The sequence below is a fragment of the Thermobia domestica genome, chromosome 1 (genome assembly GCF_964235325.1).
Source record: "Thermobia domestica chromosome 1, izTheDome1.hap1.1, whole genome shotgun sequence".
Classification (NCBI taxonomy): Eukaryota; Metazoa; Arthropoda; class Insecta; order Zygentoma; family Lepismatidae; genus Thermobia; species Thermobia domestica.
In genome coordinates, this window is record NC_137454.1 from 202385983 (window position 1) to 202406554 (window position 20572).

Here is a 20572-nt window from a genome sequence, read left to right on the forward strand (position 1 = left end):
CTTCTACGTTAAATTTTCACCACAAAATGAAAAATAAAATGCAAAATGAATCTACCTAATCTGCTTTAATATTGAGAGGGAGAATAAAACTACTTTAGATACCCTAGAGACAGTCGATGCAAGTTCTTGCTCTTTTATTTAGAACTGATAAAAGTCTCCGCGTGTTACTGCTAACAGTATTTTCGGCTACCCCTATTTATGTTCTCTATAATGACTTCATTCACGTAAGCGTATAATATATTCGTACTTTCTGAAGGATATATCAAATTCCGTCTACATATATTAAATTCCGTTTCCATATACCAAATTCCGTCCCTTTATGCCCTATGATACGAACGAAATATATGAATATAATAAAATTTTGCTCTACGCTTGTTTCACGATGGGATTTCTAAAATTCTTGCAAGTATTTGAGGTATGTGCAGTAAAGAATGCAACATACCTACGTTTACAAAACTTCGCACCAGTACACCAAGCGATTCTAAAGGAACACATACTAATGAGATAAACTTCCCCACCCCCTACTCCTTCGAAATGGAATTTCGATTGAAATTAAGGAAACATTCTCCAAGTGATGGTAACGTATCACTACACCATACAAATTTTATATTTTTCCACGATGTTACAAAACTATTTTTTCTTTACTTTTATGTAATTTTTCACTCATTCCCTTTCCATAATAATAATAATAATAATAATAATAATAATAATAATAATAATAATAATAATAATAATAATAATAATAATAATAATAATAATAATAAGTTAAACCATCTCCAAGTAATCGATCTGTCGTGATACAAAAAATCGTTACGATACTGGACTTCGAAGTAGTTTTCGCGTAGAGACTAGGCAAACAAAGATATTAAAATTATCTTCCCTCATCTTATGTCAAGTTATAAAGTTTAGGGGGATCCGGTCCCGGTGCACCTCCGAGGGAGTGCGCCCCTCCTCAACGCTTAACACACTAATAGCTGAGCCTGCACTGTCTACACAGCCCATCATTCTACTATAAGCATTAATGTCCTTTCCACTTCCTCTTATAAATCCAGATCTGGATATGCCTTATTGCGTACTATGGGAAGTTGCCAGCATGCAATAGTTTTTGTCACTGAAAGTAGATCAAAGTGTCTGCAACATCCATCAACCCGCTATGCTCAACTCTTCTACTGGCTGACTAACGAGGATATCAACCTTCGCAACAATGTTAATCTTATTATGGGTTCAAAATGGCGGTGTCTTCCCACTTGCGACAGTCCTATAAGCGACAGGAACTGTTAACTGTCCTATGAGCGACCGATTCAATCTATTAAGTGCCCTATGGGTCACCGATTCGTTCATACTAAGATAATAGAAGAAGATAAGGTTCTTTCTTCTTCAACTTGTTTTATGGTAATGTGATTTAGAACCTAACAAAATGTACTATGAAAAATTTCGCTCTACCTGAATTTAATACGTGAGAATGCTCTCATTATATTAACAATCTTTTATACATTTTTCCTAATATTATATTTTTGAATTAATTTATATGAATACATTGACTCTATCAAGGGGAAAACTAACTAAATATTTAGAGTAGCTCCGCCTTTGTCTATGATTCTAATATAATTAAAAATGTCATGTTAAAATGATACGGAGCATAAGTTTAGATTGAATATGTTAATGGCATAAGAAGGGAATCAGAAAGAGGTATGGGCGCCCGAAGAAAATTTTCCAGGGAGGGACATCTCCATGGCTGCTGTATCACGTCTGGTATATCTGGTACTTAATATACGTGGTTTGCTATATTACGTATAAATTTTGTGAGCCAGGTAGGCGACCCCCGCCTTCCCATTGGGTGCCCATGGAAAAAAGGTGTTCACCATTTGAGGATATCAAAGAAATCTAAAAACACGGTGTATTCGAAGAAATTATTACACAAGTTACAAATCTCTCGCAGGACAACAGTTCGTCTAGTTACAAGGGATTATTTCAGATTGCTTCACAACAAGCTTTTATGTATAAGTCAAAACAAGGGAGGAAGGTAAATTAAGCAATTAGTTTACATTTTAGTAGCTTACAATAGGGGGACGGTAGTTTAAAGAGTTTGTGTATCTTTTAGATTGTTTTACCTTTAGGAATATACTTTTCATGGAAATATCACTGTTGTCTCGTTAAGTTATTTGATATGTTTATGTCAAATCCAACTCAAAGTTAAAATAAGTTTTATTTGCACTCACAGTAGAGGAAAAATATATTTGACGAACAGTATCACTGGCACGTATATATTTCATACCAAGGTTGTTCGGGCGCTAATAATGCCAGAGGCAAACATATTTTACGAGATGGAATCTATCATTTTCCATCATCTCAATGTAAATGAATCGGTCGCTCATAGGACAGATAACAGTTCCTGTCACTAATAGGACTGTCGCTTCTGGGACTAATTCCAAAATGGCCCCTACAAAGTTGAATAGAGAAATAACCATTATTATTATTTTTTTAAAAAATGAGTGAGAACTAGAGCCAACGGAAATAAGTTTCTGGTTTCTGAGACTAATTGCCGAAAAAATTGACCACAATCCTAGCATTTCAATATATAGATTTTAAAAGTATTTTTCTCTCCCTCCTTGTATATGTATTTCAAGGATTGTAACAATTTACTTGATTACTTATATATGAATTTGCGTGTTGAGCATAAAGGTTTCTCCAGTTGATGTAGACATTGCTTATTACAGTACGTATGTTACAATCCACAAATCACAACATGTGTTAATAACAAATCTTAAATTTAGCTACACACTGTGATATACAATATTGCAATATTTGTTAGACAACTTGGTCACCCACTACATGGGTGACATTTTCAGTGTTATCGTTCATTGGTGGCGAAACAAAAATATTGAATTTTCTTGCATGTCTTGATTGAAGACGTTTGTATAACCAATTTCTCAAAATGTATTATACACATTTATTTCTCACGCACTAACTTGCATAATAAAATAAAGTTACTGTTCCTTCTTTCCTTTTCTAAAGATGATGTTGTAAAACTTGTTAATAAAGAACTAATTCTCGTATTTCACATAAGATTCTGTTAGTTTGCATTTATGTTTCTTAAAAACAAAAATAGATTTTAACATAATTGTAAATTAATATTTAAAAATGAACTGTAAACAATAACTATTCAACATAATTTATTGTTTAATTATATAATTTCTTTTGTTCAGATTAGAAAGAAATATTTTATGGGAATTCAGTTTGCTTCCTCTATGAGACTCAGTGAATATTTCCTGCTGCCATTACCATCCTTAGGACCTACTAATCTCCAGGTTGTTGCTCTTTCAAAGTAGGAATAATTTCCATAATGATTATGCACACCATAAATAAAATACCATTTCGATTCACGTATGCTCCAGGGAGGCAATTCACAATGGGCAGAACAACTAATTATTTCGTTCCGCTGGTGGTGTTTGTACGAAACAAGTTTTGAAAGGATCGCTTTATCTTTCATTAACTTTACATATTTTTATATTATTCTACCAATTGACCTCTCGATTACGGGAACTATTCGTTAAACATAGTAATAAATGGCTTATTGTTAGCTCATACACTTCTTATTGTTGAACACCACACAAAATATTTAGAGAATGATGGATTGCAGCCGTTCCCTACAGTCACCCAACCCAACAACTGCCGAAGAACGGAACACTTGAATAAAGCATGATGAATGAGAGGAAGGTATGAAGGAAATAGAAAGAGTGATCAACGAAACCTTGTGATTTGAAGTCTTACAATGACGTAAGCCGTTGTTTGAAGTTATGTATGAAACAGAATCTTTTGTAAATGGGGAATTTCTACGGGGGAGGATGAAAGATAAAAAGAATCAGGAGGGCAAGAAGTGAGGATGCATCCAGAGCCGATTCCCGCGATATAATCTTAGTTTTGATATCCTCTTTTGACATTTAAAGCATTACTAAGCATGTTGAAGACTTCATCCAAACTAGAAAATGCAAGGCAAGCAATAAATTGTGTATAAGCATTAATACTTGGTTTCAATACACACAAAACACGAAACGTGTGAAACTAAGAGTTAAAGTAACGACATATTTTATTATTTGATCCATTTCATTGTATTAAGTGACTATTACATTTTACGATTTCAGTTTTGACCGTCTAATGAGTCGCACTGTCACGGGCGCCAATCCTGAGAGGCCTGTCTCTCAAAGTTTCATTCCCCCTCTCTATAGTATGTATATCTTTGCTTGGATATCTGACAACGAAACATACATACGTGACCGCCAACTCCCAGGTTATTTAAAAATCGAAGCCGCTGAACATAATTGCTTAGTGGTAGAGCGCTCAGCTATAGTGCAAGAGGTCCCTTGTTCGATCCCCACCCACGCAAATACAGTGAAACCTGTCTTTAGCGGAATCGACCGGGACTTGCAAAAATTTCCGTTAAAGTCAGGTTTCCGCTTAGTAGAGGTAGACTTTTCCTTTCTTTCTTTTTTTTTTTTGTAAAAAAATACATGCTTATAAAGGGGCATACTGAGAAAATATATTGCTGTACGTATATTGTTCGATTACAGTACTTCCTTCTTCTACGAATAAATACACAAAAAATTAAAATGAATACAAAATATACTATGCACCTTTTTTTTTTTTTTATTTTTCTAATAACCAAGCAGGGTCTTCTGTGTACATTGCTGCTTGGCTGCTTGACTTTCCGCATACACTTTAGACTGAGAAATTATACTAAGTGAATCAGAGTCATTTCCGTAAGGCTATTTTTTGCAGTTCCTTTAAACTTCTGAGAGCATCTTGGTATGTATTTATTCTACACTCTTCTTCGAACTCGATATCGTATTCCCTTTCTTCCTTTATCTCGTTTTCTTCTTTCCGACATTCCGTATGATTCTTGATTAAGTTGCGGGGATTAAGGACAATTTGTGGGGGTGAATATGAGTAGTGGTTGGGGAAAGTCAACACTGTCCAGAAATATTTAACAAAAGAACAAACATTTTATCGCAGACAGTGTAATGTATATGTCTCACAGAATGTCTAAACGCTGTAGTCCGGAACTCAGAATTTTCCGTGTCCGCGTAACACAGTTTCCGCTTAATGAAGGGACTTTTACACGTTTTGTTCTCCAAAATTCATGGGACCGTGAAATATTTCCGTTTAAGACAGTTTTCCGTTTAATAAAGGGTCCGTTGAAGACAGGTTTTACTGTATATAGTTTTCTCGGTGCTCTCCCGTTTCCTTCCACATTCTCATTTAACCTGTAATTTTATAGTCATTCAATTTTATTAATTATATGTCACCTTTTGTCTAAAGGTCACAATCATGTAATTAATTTCATTTGATGTTGACCCTAGTGACAAGATAAAATTTGATAAAACCGGATATATATATAACTAAGCCAGAGAATCGTTAGTCTAACAAATAAAGCACTCTAAAGAGGAATTAAACAAAATAACTTTGATTGAATAATTAATTAAATGAAGATAAAGTTTAACGCCCATAAATAAGGCAGATGTTTAAGTAACTGATAATGAAGGAAATGGTGGAATGAAGGGTGGAATCGAAACAGGAATATCTCGAGAAAACTCACAATGTTGCCTCTTTGGCTTAGGATCAAAAGGGGAACACTTTGCACTAAAAGTAAAAGCTCTACTGCTGAGCCACTGTGTCTGTGACAGCCACAAAACACTTTAACTGTGAAATATTCTTCATTAAGGAAAATACAGCACAGAAAGGTCTTTTAAAACATTCCCAGTTACCATAATATTTAAATATATTTATCACATAAATAAAGATAAAACTCTTATAAAAATGAAAAATTTACATGTTATCAGTGACTTTATCAGATTCAAAGCTCTTATAAAACAGCCACACAATTCCGTCATTTTGTATTATAAATGCTAGTTTTGATGTTTGGTGTAGGCTAATAACAGCTCAAAGTGCTATTGCCAAACATCCAGTAAAAAATAACTTGAAGTGAATGAATATTGCGACACGTTGCCATGGTTCTCGTCTCACTGAAAGTATGGAGCACACCGGACAAAGTGGACTCACATCATAAGATTGGCAATGTTAGTATAAGTGGATCACTTGACGTGAAATTAGCTCTCAAGATCAAAGTGAATTCGGCTGCCGCGCACAATAGCTTGAATTGTCAATGCATCTTTATGTCTGTACAACACAACTTTAATCTTGATGGGTAGGTAGGCTTTCGGCAGTCCAGTATCATGTATTTATTTATCCAAATATTTCATGTGCTTATGAAAGTTTTAATTCAAAATTTTCTGATTTTATATAGATTATGTGTACTGAAGACAAAAGTATGTTCTACATGAATTCAAAGCGGATTTTATCGAAACAAAAGAGTTTCTTTATAGCGAACACACAACACTGAAACTTGGACTATCTATAGAAAGACCATAGATAATCAATTATATCTTCTTCACATTTGGTGGATGGAGTCCCTAGTTCCATTCCAGCTTCCGGTACGTGGGCTTTGCAGTGGACAAACACTGTGTGTGTGTTAGTTTCTTATGGTTCCTTCCATTTCTTCCCACTTTCTTCATTTCACCATTTCGTTCATTATCATCATCTTCCTTAGTCTGGGAGCATAACCATAGGACGTTAAACAAAACAAAACAAAAAAATCATATCTTGGTCCTACTCAATTCATCTTCACTTCATAGATTAATTTTTAAATGTACGTTTTAAATACAGTATTTGAATACATCTATAGATTCTTGATTTCCCTTGACGCAATTACTTGAAAATAATAATATTCTAAGTTTTCAATTTTAACAACATTAGACAATGAAATTTATAATAGTAATTATCAATGATAGAAAACTCAACCATTACGAAACTTCCGTAGTGTTTTAGTACTGATCAGTGGGGTATAAAAATTTCCATCAAGGAAGAGGTTCAACCACGAAAGTTCATATTGCTTTAGGACACGCACAATGTCTGCATTCATAACGTGGTAAATTTTTTCATAACATCTTGTAGAAGAGGTGGTCAAACCTCGTAACCTCCTTTGCGAATGCCATTTATGATTCGGCGAATTTACAGTTGAGAGTGCGTTATCACATAACACCCCCATGAAGTAAACATCATAAACACCTAGTGGCCCACTTCCGGATAAATGTCGATCGTCGATATAGCGATGTGTCGAAAGATTGCCGCAAGTGTGCCACTGGCGGCAGGGTTCCGTCGAGTCGAAACAGATATCTAAAGACGGGGTGTTGAAGTTACTACCGCATAGCAGCGAGGACATTTTGGTCCACGCTCCTTCGATTCGTCGCGGAGAATCACGAAGGGACCAACACGATTTATCGGCAGTCATGTGCATGCGGTTGTTATTATATATATATATTTTTTTTTCCTGACAAATTCTTCCTAAAGTGAGTTACGGGAGTGAAGAGTAACCCCTACTTCTACATCATGAAGTGAAAAATCTTGAGATGAGTGCGAATAATTGTGTAAATTTAGATGGCAACTGTCACAGATCATTAGAAAGTGAAATGGAAGAACTATGAAATAAAGTAAATAGACACATGTCATTTTGTTATAAAATTACATTTCGAACGCATTTTATCTGATCCCAAACGGTTATCGTCGAATATACACGGTTAAAGGAGCACTCTGATTAGCCAAATTAAAGACCTCCACGACTTATCCTGTCGGAAGAACACGCGCCTAGTAATCATAAGGTTGGTGGTTCGCGCCCACCCTGGGGTACTTTCTTTTAACTTTTTTTATTGTTTTTTTAGACACCTTAATTTAAACAAATCACGCACATAGGCGATTAAACGTATTTCGGGGGAGTAAATTTTTGGTTCATATGGAGTTTCGTCGCGTCTCTGCGACTGGTGGTATAATTCTCAAAATGGAAGTGGGACCACCGAGGATCGTCGCTGCGGGGCCGTCAGTTTTTAGCGAGATGTCGATAGTTGCCCATCGGTGGTCCACCGACTCTTACGGCATGGGGACCAAAAATATATAAACCTTGATTAAAATCTACTCAAACCAAAAACCGAAGTCAAATCACAAATTTGTGAGTGGTGTTTGGCTGTCTCCTTTGCTTGGAGAATATTGACACTTGGCACATAAAACGTAGTTGAAGGAAATATGACATGCAAGATATATTTCAATACGAGCACAACAAGTTTATGGTAGCTGTATATAAGCTGGGAATTTCAATCTGAACCCATTTCTGATCTATAGTCATGCATCGGATCTTCCCTTATATTCCCTATTAATTTTAAGATATCTATACGGACAACACAGTAAAAAACGACCAATTATGTATTGCTCATCGTAGATTTTAAATAATGTTGAACAGTAATTCTGTTCACATTTACAATATAATACTAGTATGTGGTATCAATGCTACTAAATCAAAAAATTCCAGAATTATCTAAATTGATATCCGACACGAATATAAGGTGGGCACACTTTAATACCTAATGTACATCAAAATGTGTAAATACTCTCAACCTACGATATCAGGGGAAACATTTTACTGAGCATGTGAACTCACTGATTTCACTTTCAGTGTTTCTTACATAATTACTTAATATTTAACACATGATTTACCTGAATGCTTTTTCTAAGTTTCATTCATTATGTCATTTTTTAAATACAACTATTTCTTTCGCTCTAATGCCTGCAATCCGAAAATTAACACATCATTATTTTTGCTTTGTACATAGATCGTTAGCCGTTATTTGAAAAAGGAGATGGCGATCACCAGTGCAACAAAGAGGAAATAGTGTTACATTATTTCAGTCCATTACAATTTGTACAGATTGTAAATACTGATGTTCAACCAAATTCTCAAGTAATTCAAAAGACGTAAACTATTGCTCAATCGACTATATACGAGGATTATGGTTTAAGTTCACTATTATTAAGTGTACTCCTGTTGTGTTCAAATAAAATAAAATGAAAAGTAAAGTCTGTTTCTGAATACTGTTTAAAATTTTGGGTGTACTTGAGAATGAATGCGAGTACATGTTCCCAAGCATCCCTTAAGCACAATCGGACACCATTTGCATTCATTCTGCACGTTTCGTAGTGTAAAGTTAACAGTTAAAGTCGAGCGACCTGCTGACTGTAAAATATGTAATCCGATTCCGAACTGCAATAACCATGACAGCTGCAACAAACAATCTTGGTCACCAGACATGTGAGGTTTATAATGACAATGAAGTGAGTGACAAAGTACGAAATTGATCAGATTATTCAAGGAAGGTCGTAAAACGTTCATGGCGAATAGCGACTGGGAACAATTCGAACATCCGCTATACAGTCCACACCTTGCGCCTATTCTCTACCAATTCTTCCGCCATTTGAAGACCTTTCTGGCCGGCAAGCGTATAGACACCAATGAAGAAGTAAAATGACCATGAATAATTAGCTATTACCACATGCGGCAGAAGGTATCCCAAAAATTAGTTGCTTGTTACGAAAAATGTTTAAACCGCGAAGGAAATTACGTAGAAAAATAGAGAAGCGTATGTAAATTTAGAAAATGTACTTTTCTTTCAACAATAAATACAGTACTTGTTTCGGTTTTATTGGAAAGCGGACCTTACTTTAAAAAACAACCTTCGTATTAAAGACGTTTAAGTTATTATAATTATTAATATTTAATAGAAACATGATGAGTAAAAACAAAGATAGAAGGCACTTAAGTAAATATATATATATATAAAATTGTTTATAGTTAATGTAAATGAAAGTTACTGACTCATTAGTATACTCCCATCTATCAGGAAGTTGTAACCAGTCATTCATTCTAATGAAGTCTTCTCGAACACACTGCACTGAAATAACGGTAAGCAAATGGGTAAACGTAATGATAAAACATGTCTAAATGGAAAACAAAATATGCATGCAAGTACGCTTAGAACAAGCTTTCCGCCTATCCGCATTGTTGATAATTTAGTCGTAAAAATGTTGAGTGTCTCTGGAGAGTGTAAGATGGAATTTTTGCGTTAATATGCATTATATATAAAAACTCTTTGTTTCTCTAAATTTTATATATCGTGTTGTGATACCTAGCATGTGATAAAAACAGGACGCAGTGTCATGTGTACACTTGGAAGAATTTGTGTTGTACGGCGTGATATGTTCTCAATTGATGTTAAAACTGGAAGCAATACTAGATTTCTACTACTTCCGATTTTAGCAGAGAGATCCGGTTTTAGTATAGATGGAAAGTTTAGTTGATTGGAGAAAACCGCTTCTCGCTATCTATTATTGCTTTTACTCTATGGCGTTCACGTTACAACCGGAAGTGGTTGATATCTGCCACTTTCGGAATGGGCAGTTAAAGTGCAAATGGTGCCTATTTTTAGAACGATAAATCGATTCAAAAAAAACTCGCTACCTATCAAGAGCGCTCATGTTAAGGTTTCCAAGGGGGGAGGCAAGAATAAGCGACATTCCAAATATAGTTTCAAATTTTGCTGTAACTATTCCAAAAATTTCAATTGAGTTTTCGATATTCCGAAGTACAATTTCTTCAAGGGGAGGGGGGGCAAGCGCCCCACCTTGCCCCCCCTAATGGACGCCCTTGCTATCTATTGCTCTTTACAGCTAATTATGACACTTGATACAAAAGTGGTTAATGTGGTGAACAAACACTGTGTGCGTAGGTTTCCTCGGGGTTCTCCCGTTTCCTCCCACTTTCTTCATTCCACCATTTTCATTCATTACTCATCATCACCGTCTCCTTTAGCCCAACCGGCATAACCATGGGACGTAAAACTCAAAGATTTCATTTCAACTTCGTATAAACTAACATTTTTTTTTTTCGTAAAGAAAGAACTTGTTAAATATTACATAAATTATATACACACAATGGTGTGCAAAACTTAAGGACGAGATAGATAAAGTAACACAAAATGTTGCGTAGACGATGAAAACAAACGGAAGCCCGGCAACATGTTGTTAGAGGTGTTTCTCACGTGCACAGCAAGCAAGTCGTTTAATAGTATGACCGTAGCGTCGAATGAATCTACTTACCCAACACGAAGCAGTTGAGTAAAAAGGCGAGACAGTGTGTATCAGACAGCTCTTAAGGTGTAGTGTGGTATTGCTCACAACTACACGGTTCGAAGATAACATTTGAGTGACTTCACATGGGAGAGGATCGTCGGAAGACTCTAAGAAGAACGAAGTGCGACGGATGTGGTCCAGGAATTTGGTATTGTCCACAGTATTGTTTTATCTGCATGTGCAGCGTTCAAAACCATACGCAATGTTTCGCAAAGAAAAAGATGGTGGTTGACCACGGTCAACTACAGCAGAGGACGACCGTTACCTTGTACAACAGGCAGGGATGGATCGGCGTCAAACAGCGGGTGCAATTTCGAACACATCTAGTCCCCCCAATCTCACACTCTATAGTGGCACGTCGACTGCATGGGATGGTTTCTTTGTACGACGGCCATTACGTAGTATTCCGTTGACATCAGCACATCGGTGACATCGGTTGCGGTGGTGCTAAGAACATCAGGATTGGACAGGGCAAAAGCGGAGTTGCATTTTCTTCTCCAATAAGTGAGTGAGTGATTTCGAGTTTAACGTCCCGTTTAGCAACGAGGTTATATGAGACGTGGATCTACTGATTAACGTGGAATCCGAACCGCATGAGCTCCGCCGGAATCGAACCCGGGTCTCCCACTTCGTCTTCTCTAATGAAATCAGATTCAATCTGAGTAATGATTCGCGACGTACGCACATCTGACGGGAGGTGGTGACGCAATGTTTTTGTGTGCGGAGGCATAATGTTGATACATGGGCATTTTTTAACGGTACACTCATCGGTCAACGTTATTATGACCCTGTACTCTTGTGTCTTTTCAGAGGTGCAGTAATTCCAAACTTCTTTTTGGATGATAATGCACAATCGCATTGAACAGTGCAGCTGGTGGAGCTCTTGGAACGAGAAGATATTCGACCTATTGACTGGCCTGCCTGTTCTTCTGACTTGAATCCCACGTCATACAGTACTCCAGATGCACCAAAGATCATTCAAAAGTTGTTAACAGCACTGTAGGAGTAAGGAATTCCATACTACAATTCATTACCAACTTCGTGAGAAGCATGGGAGCATGTTGCAGAACTCCCTTTTAAGGACCATTTCATTTCTTCTGCAATGTCACGCGGGAGGCATTGTGAGTCGCAGTGCTTTCAGCGTACGTTATTGCGTTTATATGCAAGTGTCATTTTTGTTCTAATCATGCACTTCTCTCTGTTGTTTTCTCAATTATACTGTAGCACTATTTTCCATGTATAGTTCAAGTTTCATCACCATTTGGGAGTGACACAGCACGTGAAAGTTACTTTTGCCCTTAAGTTTTGCACACCAGTATATATGAGCGGCTCGGGAGAAGAATGGTACGTCACATATTTGTAACTTTCGAGTAAACCGCAAAAGAAGGTTGATTGTTCCCATGCAATTCAATGAAATGACATAATAAACAAGCTTCCCTTGCCTTCTGCAGAACACTTCGAAATAAAACAACCTACATAATCTTCTGCGGTTCGAGCATAACTCATTCCACCTAATAACTCAATTTTACCGAAAGTGGCGCTTTACCGTTATGTTCGCCTTAGCCACTCATATATATATATATATATATATATATATATATATATATATATATATATATATATATATATATATATATATATTTTAAGGGTGAATTCAACACTTTTCCAAACAATAGTGTTCATTAGGAAGCATCAAAGAAAATATACGCTATATTTCAAAATCGAATATATATATATATATACACTAAAGTTTCATAGATAATATGTACCGAATTTAATTAATTTCGAGTAAACATTACGAAATAGAATAGACAGACTCACAAATAAGCATTGAACTTTCTCGTGGCTAGATGGCTCGTAAGGGCACGCAAGAATGACACGGAGAACGTACACAGTGTTGTGTGAGGGAAACTAGAACGCCTCGAATCCGCTTCTCAGTAATGTAGTCTTAATGTGGTAAGGGCACAAGGGAACAGCCCTTCATTGAGTGTCACATTAATCCAAGTAAAGCTCAATCTTAATAGTTCACTCTCAGTGGCGGCAGGAAAAAAAGAAAACGATCTACATGCTACATAGATGAACTGAAATCCTTATTTATATTTTGTGCATGAGCCCCGAATTATCTCTACTACTGTTTTCCCTCGAAGCAGATTGCATCTGGCACGCGAAGAGAGGTTCCTTACTATTCGTAGATACTATCTTGGTTGATGAGAGATCAAAACTAATGAAAACTCGTTAAAAATAAATGTCAACGTAACTAAGGTGAACATAAGTGAACATAATTTGAATTCTACATATGTAATATTACCCAAACCTCTCTTCTCTCCTGCATTACGAGTAATAGACACGAACTGACTCAGATGTCGACGCTTTAGGATTGTAAATCCATAAATAGACATCGGAATCTAAAGAAGACTGTTTCAGCTTTTGCTCCTTTCAGTTTTACTGTAGCATGCCAAACGAAAATGGGTTATAGTGCTGTTAAAACTCGAATAATCAAAATATTTAAATTTTCAAATAACACATTTTTCGAATATCTGAACAATTAATTCAGTAATTTGTCCGAAACATAGAATATTTAATAAGCTCTGCTAAAGACAGTAAAGAGAACACATGAAACGTATATTTATGAATGAATGGGCTTGCGTTTATAACAGGGATGCAAATAAGCAACAAAATTTTACTAACCCAAGAAAAAAAACTACTAGCCCACATCCCACAATATAAATTATTTACTTATCTTCGATATGATATTAAATACTCGCCCGCACCGATGACCCACTCGCCCCGGGCGAGTAGACGAGTGGTTATTTGCATCCTGTTATAACAAGGATTAAGAATATTTTTGTCTAGATATTTATGCAAACCGGCATCACTTAAATGTTAATGTGGATTGCATAACCATCGAGGCGAAAGATACATTATTGAATAAGTCATGTGGATAGCCTGATTAATTATTTTTTAGTTTAACGTCCTACGATTATATCCTTTAGGCTAAGGGAGATGATCAAGGCAAGTGAATGATAATGAAATAATGGTGGAATGAGAGTATGGGAGGAAACGGGAATACCTCGAGAAACGCACTATCACGATATTGTCCACTACAAACTTACTTTGGGGATCGAACCACACGTACCAGAGATAAGTGCTCTACCTCTGAGCCACCATGAGCCCTAGCCGCCATTAAAGTAACCCTTACCCGTTAAGATGTTATCGGATTGACTTAAGGAAGTCCTCCGAGATAATCGCTCTATCTATCTATTGGGAAAAAAACTAAAAAATTCACTTTTGTTCAAGAGTTATTGTATGAAGTAGTAAACGTACGTAGTAACATTACAATATTATACTGCCCACTTGCATGATCGTAATAATTTGAACAACGAAGAGTAACACTGTTTTAATAATTATCTTTTTTTAAAAGAATCGAATATTTTAAGCAGTACTATAAGAAATAGCATCCAAGATCACAAGTAGAAAGAGTTAGTCAGTTCAGAGTCTCACTCAAATCACTCAATTTCGATTGCTTGCTGACATAGATTAATGAACCTCATCCAGCGCCTGCAATTGTGTATGAATGACCTAACTAGAAGTTTTCAGTATCGACAAAGCGGCTGCGAAAATATTATGCTTTGAAACATAGACAAATTACATGCTCACAGGTTAAACATCTTGTGAACATTCTTCCTTATTGATGGCTAATAACCGGAGAAAGAGGCGGTGAGGTTCACAACATTTTACTTACTTTATGTTAGGATCAATGCACTGCAGAAACAAAATCCCGTCTGTAGAATCCATCCTGAGCTAATTCAATCCACTCCGGATTGCTGTTATCACCTTCAAATCTTTGTTTCTCATCCTTTCGCTTCCTTACAAGTTTTAAACAAATAACGTGATATTTAAAAGCCTACAAAATTATTTCTGTCCGTCATAAATATGAAAAGAACACGTTTCTGAAAAACCTTCGGAGGTTGACTGTTCTGAACAAACTATTGTGTCTTCTATTCCCTCGTGAATATAAGAGTAGCGCTACCGTCTTTGGTGAAGAGGCTTGGCTTCGGTTCCCGATGGGAGCACAAGTAGTTCAGATGCAAGGTTAAGCTATAGCTCTAGATGTCAACTTAAAAATATCCAGAACAACTTTTGATCCTTAGGAGACTACTTATTCCTTCATTTGAAATGAAAATTCTGTACACATAAATAGTAAACATTTGATAATACTAATGAATCACAAAGACATAACGCTAGTATTAGGTACTTCGCTTTTAGGTGCACTATAATGTTACAGAAAATAATTGCAAGTCAATTTCGTATTGAATCACGTAATTCATCACTCAACATTTTTAGAATGTCGAAATAGCAAATTATTACTACCAGCATTATCATATATGTGATGGGCTCTCAATCGTGATTATAGTGCCTCTTCAGAGCATTCTCGTCCCGAGTTTGATTCCTGGTAAAGTATTTGCCTAGAATGCAAACACGAGTAGGATTTTGAATTCCACTTTAAACTATGGATCCCGTCCCATATAGCCTCATGCTGAATAGGGGCGTTAAACTCAAAGCAATCCAATATACTGTAGATATTTTAATTTTCTTTGCAGTCCAAAATATATATTATGTTCTTGAATAACTGTTCAATTACTACAATGTAGAAAAATAGCAATAACATATTATTTATAAAACGTTAACCGTCATTTTATAAAAGTTAAAATTTCCAAGATTGATATAATGGAATGGGGGCTGCGATGGCTCAGTGGTAGAGCGTTCACCTCTCGTGCTTGGGATCCCGGATTCGATCCCAGACCCCGCTAAGTGAACTTTGTTGGATACGCACCGTGTGCATGGGTTTCCTCGGGGTTCTCCCGTTTCCTCCCACTTCCTTCATTCTACCATTTGATTTCTCATCATCACCGTCTCCTAGCCGGCATAACCGTGGGACGTAAAACTCAAAAGATTTTATTTCATTTTGATATAATAGAGCAAGGGAGCTACTATCCTAAAGCGGTGTCCGAATCACTACCCTGGTTCTTATTTGAGATGTAGTATTCCGAGAAGCAGTATGTTAAAATCATATTTATTTAACGAATTTCCACACAGCCTGTAAAGGTAAAAATAAACAACAATGGGAGAGAAAATCGGCTATGAGCTACATTAAAAGGTACCATCTCTGCATTCACCTGGTAGAGCTGAAAAAACTGTGGAAAAACTCAGCTTAGATAGCTGGTCACTGAATTCGAAATCTGGACCTCCTGATTATGAAGCAGGTACATTAACAACTACCCTACAGCCTCTCGGTACTATTAGAACTCCATCTTAATTGTTACAAGATCTTGAAGTAGCATTGCATTGATTTAAATAGGCAAATTGTTAAATAAATTAAAGGCACACACAGTGATTATAAACTGTAAAAGCATACTGTGTCTCTACTGGTGTTCTTATGTAATATAATCTTAGGTAGCAGCTCACCTTCATTCATATACTTGAGGAGATAATTGCCGAAATATAGATTTTCTTTATTTTTCAGTTTCAAAAGGTTTAACAAATATTAAAAGTACACAAAAGGGTATTAAAGAATATCACATTGGAAAACAAAATAGAAAGGAGAGGAACAAGACAAATTAAGAGTTCGTCCAGTTTTTCTCCTCTATAGGCCCTGTACCTAGGCTCATCTGACCTTCATAAATCTAAAACTTGTGAAAGAGTTTCTTAACAAGTATAATCTATTTTAGGTTTCCGCGGGGACTATCAATTAAAAGACAACGCTAACTGATAAAACAAATTTTCCTTGAATTCTTTGAGTAAAATCTGCAATTAACAAAATGATGCCCATTAGTTCGAGAATTTTAATTGGTAACCTTACTTTCATGTATAATGTTCTTAGTATAAAACTACACAAGCAAGGCCGTAGAAAGATTGGGATATTAGGATGGGAAAGGGCCAGAGTTTCGAAAATCTCAAGTTTTCACTGAATAAAATGATGACTTTAATAATTTTTAAGTCTTTCCCTAAGGAATTAATATCTCCTCCCGAAATCTCTTTTGTGAGTACGGCCTTAAATCTCATTAAATTAACTTTCCATCCAAGCTAAGTTTTATCTCATGCACATTTAAACACTTTTAGGTTTCCCTCAATAAACACCCCGATAGTACCTTCAGTTCCTTCGCGATTATATGATAAGCGAAAGCGCCTTAGGAGCATGAGACCCGGGTTCGATTTCCAATGGTAGCTCATGTGATCTGGATTTCATGTTAAACTGTAGAACCACTATATAGACTTCGAGCTGAAAAAGACGCTAAACTCAAAACAAACTAATCAACTGGATAGTACCTTCATTCAGGACAATTCCTTGTCGCTCTTACGCCATTCTTTAGAATTGTACATGTTATATACTTTTACCGGCAATTTTATCTCATTGCTTTAATTGAATTTTAACATAATTTGTGTTACGTGTGTGCAATATTCTCTTTGAAATGCTTCAAAATATGTAATATCCAGAATTTTGAAAGAACGTCTTACCTGATTTTCCCACTCGACTGCTTCCGAGTACCACCACTCGAATTCTATTGAGATTGGTCATGGTGAAATAGGAGATTTGTCACTCACGTGCTGAATGTCACTGCTTCTATGTACAGAATGCAAAGATGCCACTGTTCTGACTTGCAATTTGCAACTAGGGATGCAAAATAAACAAAAACAGGCCGTGGCAAAGACCTTGGCCTCGCTAACAGGTGGCAGGGTCACTTAGATCAGCTGGCAGACAAGGAAGCGGAACTTGCAATCAGCGGCAATATCTGCTCATCAAGATCCCAGCACTGACGTTCTGGAATGCTGCGGGGCTGACAAAAAAAACAGAGGCGCCCGCACGAGTAGTGTCAGTGGCCTCGCGAGCTCTGATTCCGGAGACCTGAGGAATCCCAACGCAAAACTGGTTTGTTCGTGAGGGAAGCCCTCACTCTACGGGTGGACCCCCAACAGCTGCTTGCTATATAAACAATAAACAGTTTTAACATTAACTGTGCCCACTTGTTACGAAAGATGCATTATGCAATTCCCACTATAAATATACGACCACTAGCGAGATGATCAATGTCATGCGTTGAAAACATGTATCGTGTCTTCCACGCGGTTTAGTTTTGTCCAGCGAGAAAGCACAACCTCCACACTCGAGCCTTCAACGTCGACTGCACAAGTTGGCTCAGTTCAACACAAAACAAGACTCCAGGCAATGACTGTGCCACTCTCTCGCCAGCTGATCAGCGTATCGTTGGCTGCAGGGGTGACCAAACAACACACAATACCTGTGTGGGGGCGGACAAAGACTCAGGTGGTTCAAGCCTACAACACTAAATTTATTGATGGGCAATAGACACGACGGATTTTTCTTTCTTTCTTCGGAAACGTAACAACAGTTCGTGAGTTCATGATACCATAATAATTGTGTATAAATTCCACTATAGCCTACTGCAACTTCTACATGAAAGTTCGTAATTGCGAAAAAAATACATTAGAAAATATACATGAAAGATATAAACGAGTGCATGAATCTCCAAGTAGCCGATAAATTACAGCACTGCTGTCTTTGGTTCATGTTACACTATTGAATTTCCCGTATAGGCTTAAAATACTGCTACTACAACTTTGTAGGATCTTCATTGCCTGCAAATTCTTTCACTTCACTTTGTGACCGGGTCAGAAAATTCTCTCATAATTGTTTCAGGCTGTATAGCCGTTGAACAAGGGTTGTATCAAAGAATTAGGTTACGTTGCAAATTCGTTATGAGAAGATAGTGTGAAATCCAGTCCTCCTTAGCCAAGCTCATAGTCACTGTTAGGTTATTAATGAAATATGAACAAAATCACTTGAATCGTTTTTGAGAAAATCGTTCGGGAAAAAACAAATATATGACAATTGTAATTTGGGATAATTGCGATTATATAAAAACCCGAGACAATTGCGATCATTTTCTTTTGAAGGTCATTTCAAAATATGAGCTATGACAATTGCGACCACGTTGTTAATCATCTTAGTTTTAAATTCAAGGTTAATATTTTATAGAGACTAAAAACTAGCCGAAGATTGTTGAGTGAAAACATTAATCACATAAACGTATGATACGTATATGACAAATTAATAGGTTGCTTACTACAGCACAATATTTGTTGTGCGTTTTGCTTATGGTATTTGTTTGTGTGTGAATCCCCAGGTATTCAACGCGGACGTCATATTAGCGTCATTTTAAATAATGCATGGATTTTTATTTATTTTTTTTTTTTTACATGAAGTGCTTATACAGGAAGGTGCAAAAATTAGACCATATCTGTGAATATTATAGTGATGATGTTATACAATTGAAATGTGTGCATCTTAGTATTTTTAAATCACGGGAAGTGGATGAAGACTGATTATTATTCATCTATGGTGAAGCTTCCACTAATGGGAAGTTGAGTTCTAGATTATTTTCTACGTTAGTGGCTGGAAGACGAAGATAGTTCTTGTGGATATGTGGACTTGCTATTAGCTGAGACACAGAACTAATAATGCTTTATAAGAATGAAATAATAAAATAAATGCATTGATTATTAGACCTCGTTCAAAGGTTCAAAACTTGATATCCTGCCTCAAATCGGAAGCAGAAAGCACGAATGTGATATTTATCAGATAGAACTTAATCTAAAAGATTTTTTTCTTTTTCTTTTTCTTTTTTTCTTTCTTTTTTTTTTTTTTTTTTTTTTTTTTACAAAAAATATACATATAGATGAATGACAGAATTGAGGGAATCGTTCAGAAATATAGTTTCTAGTGATTTCAGAAAATGCCAGAGAACTTTGGCCCATGTTGTTAATGCATAATCTCGGGGGAAACTGAAGACGCATATCATGCTGATATCTCATTGTTCATACATGATATTTAACAAGAAGTAGTATCACGTGTATATCATGTGAAGGAATTTGGTTTGTATAGCGTGGTTTTCTAAGTATTGAAGCTGAAGGTGATAGTAGAAATTTACCACTTCCGGTTTTAGTAGAGATTGGAATGGGGATGGAATATATTCTTAGAATGCTTGTAATGCCCCACACGTTATGTTATGGCATTCCAAACGCTGATCGTTTATTTATTCAATATTCTTATTATTTTGTTGTTCTTATTCATTCAATTAATTATTCAATAATTTGTCGTTAATTTTATTTTGCATTTCAACGCAAAGAATGTGTTAGTTAAATGGTAGAATGGTTTCTGCACCTCTAAATTTCTTCGTGAAAAGAAAAGGTAGTGATCTTATATACTTTAAACAAACAAATGTTATTAAGTATAAAAGAACTAAACAAATGAAATCACGCCATTTATACCAAGGATCTTATAAAATAGAGGATCTGTCCATACAACAAAATCTTGAAGCCATACGTCACAATTTTGCCACCTCTACTCTGCCCATTCCGCCCAATAGGATCGCAATGTTTTGAGCCAACAATTATGGCGGAAACGAGAGTATCCAATCAGACGATG

The 20572-nt window shown here is 36.3% G+C and overlaps 1 protein-coding gene across 1 annotated transcript in view; it reads right to left on the reverse strand.

Annotated features, from left to right (window-relative positions):
* LOC145666995 (ras-related and estrogen-regulated growth inhibitor-like protein) overlaps positions 1-18281 on the reverse strand; it is a 248730-nt gene extending 230449 nt beyond the window's left edge. Inside the window, exon 1 of the mRNA XM_081734676.1 lies at positions 17584-18281. Coding sequence (XP_081590802.1) covers positions 17584-17644 — 61 coding nt within the window. The 5' untranslated portion in view covers positions 17645-18281. The remainder of the gene's footprint in view (positions 1-17583) is intronic.
* Positions 18282-20572: the final 2291 nt, after the last annotated feature.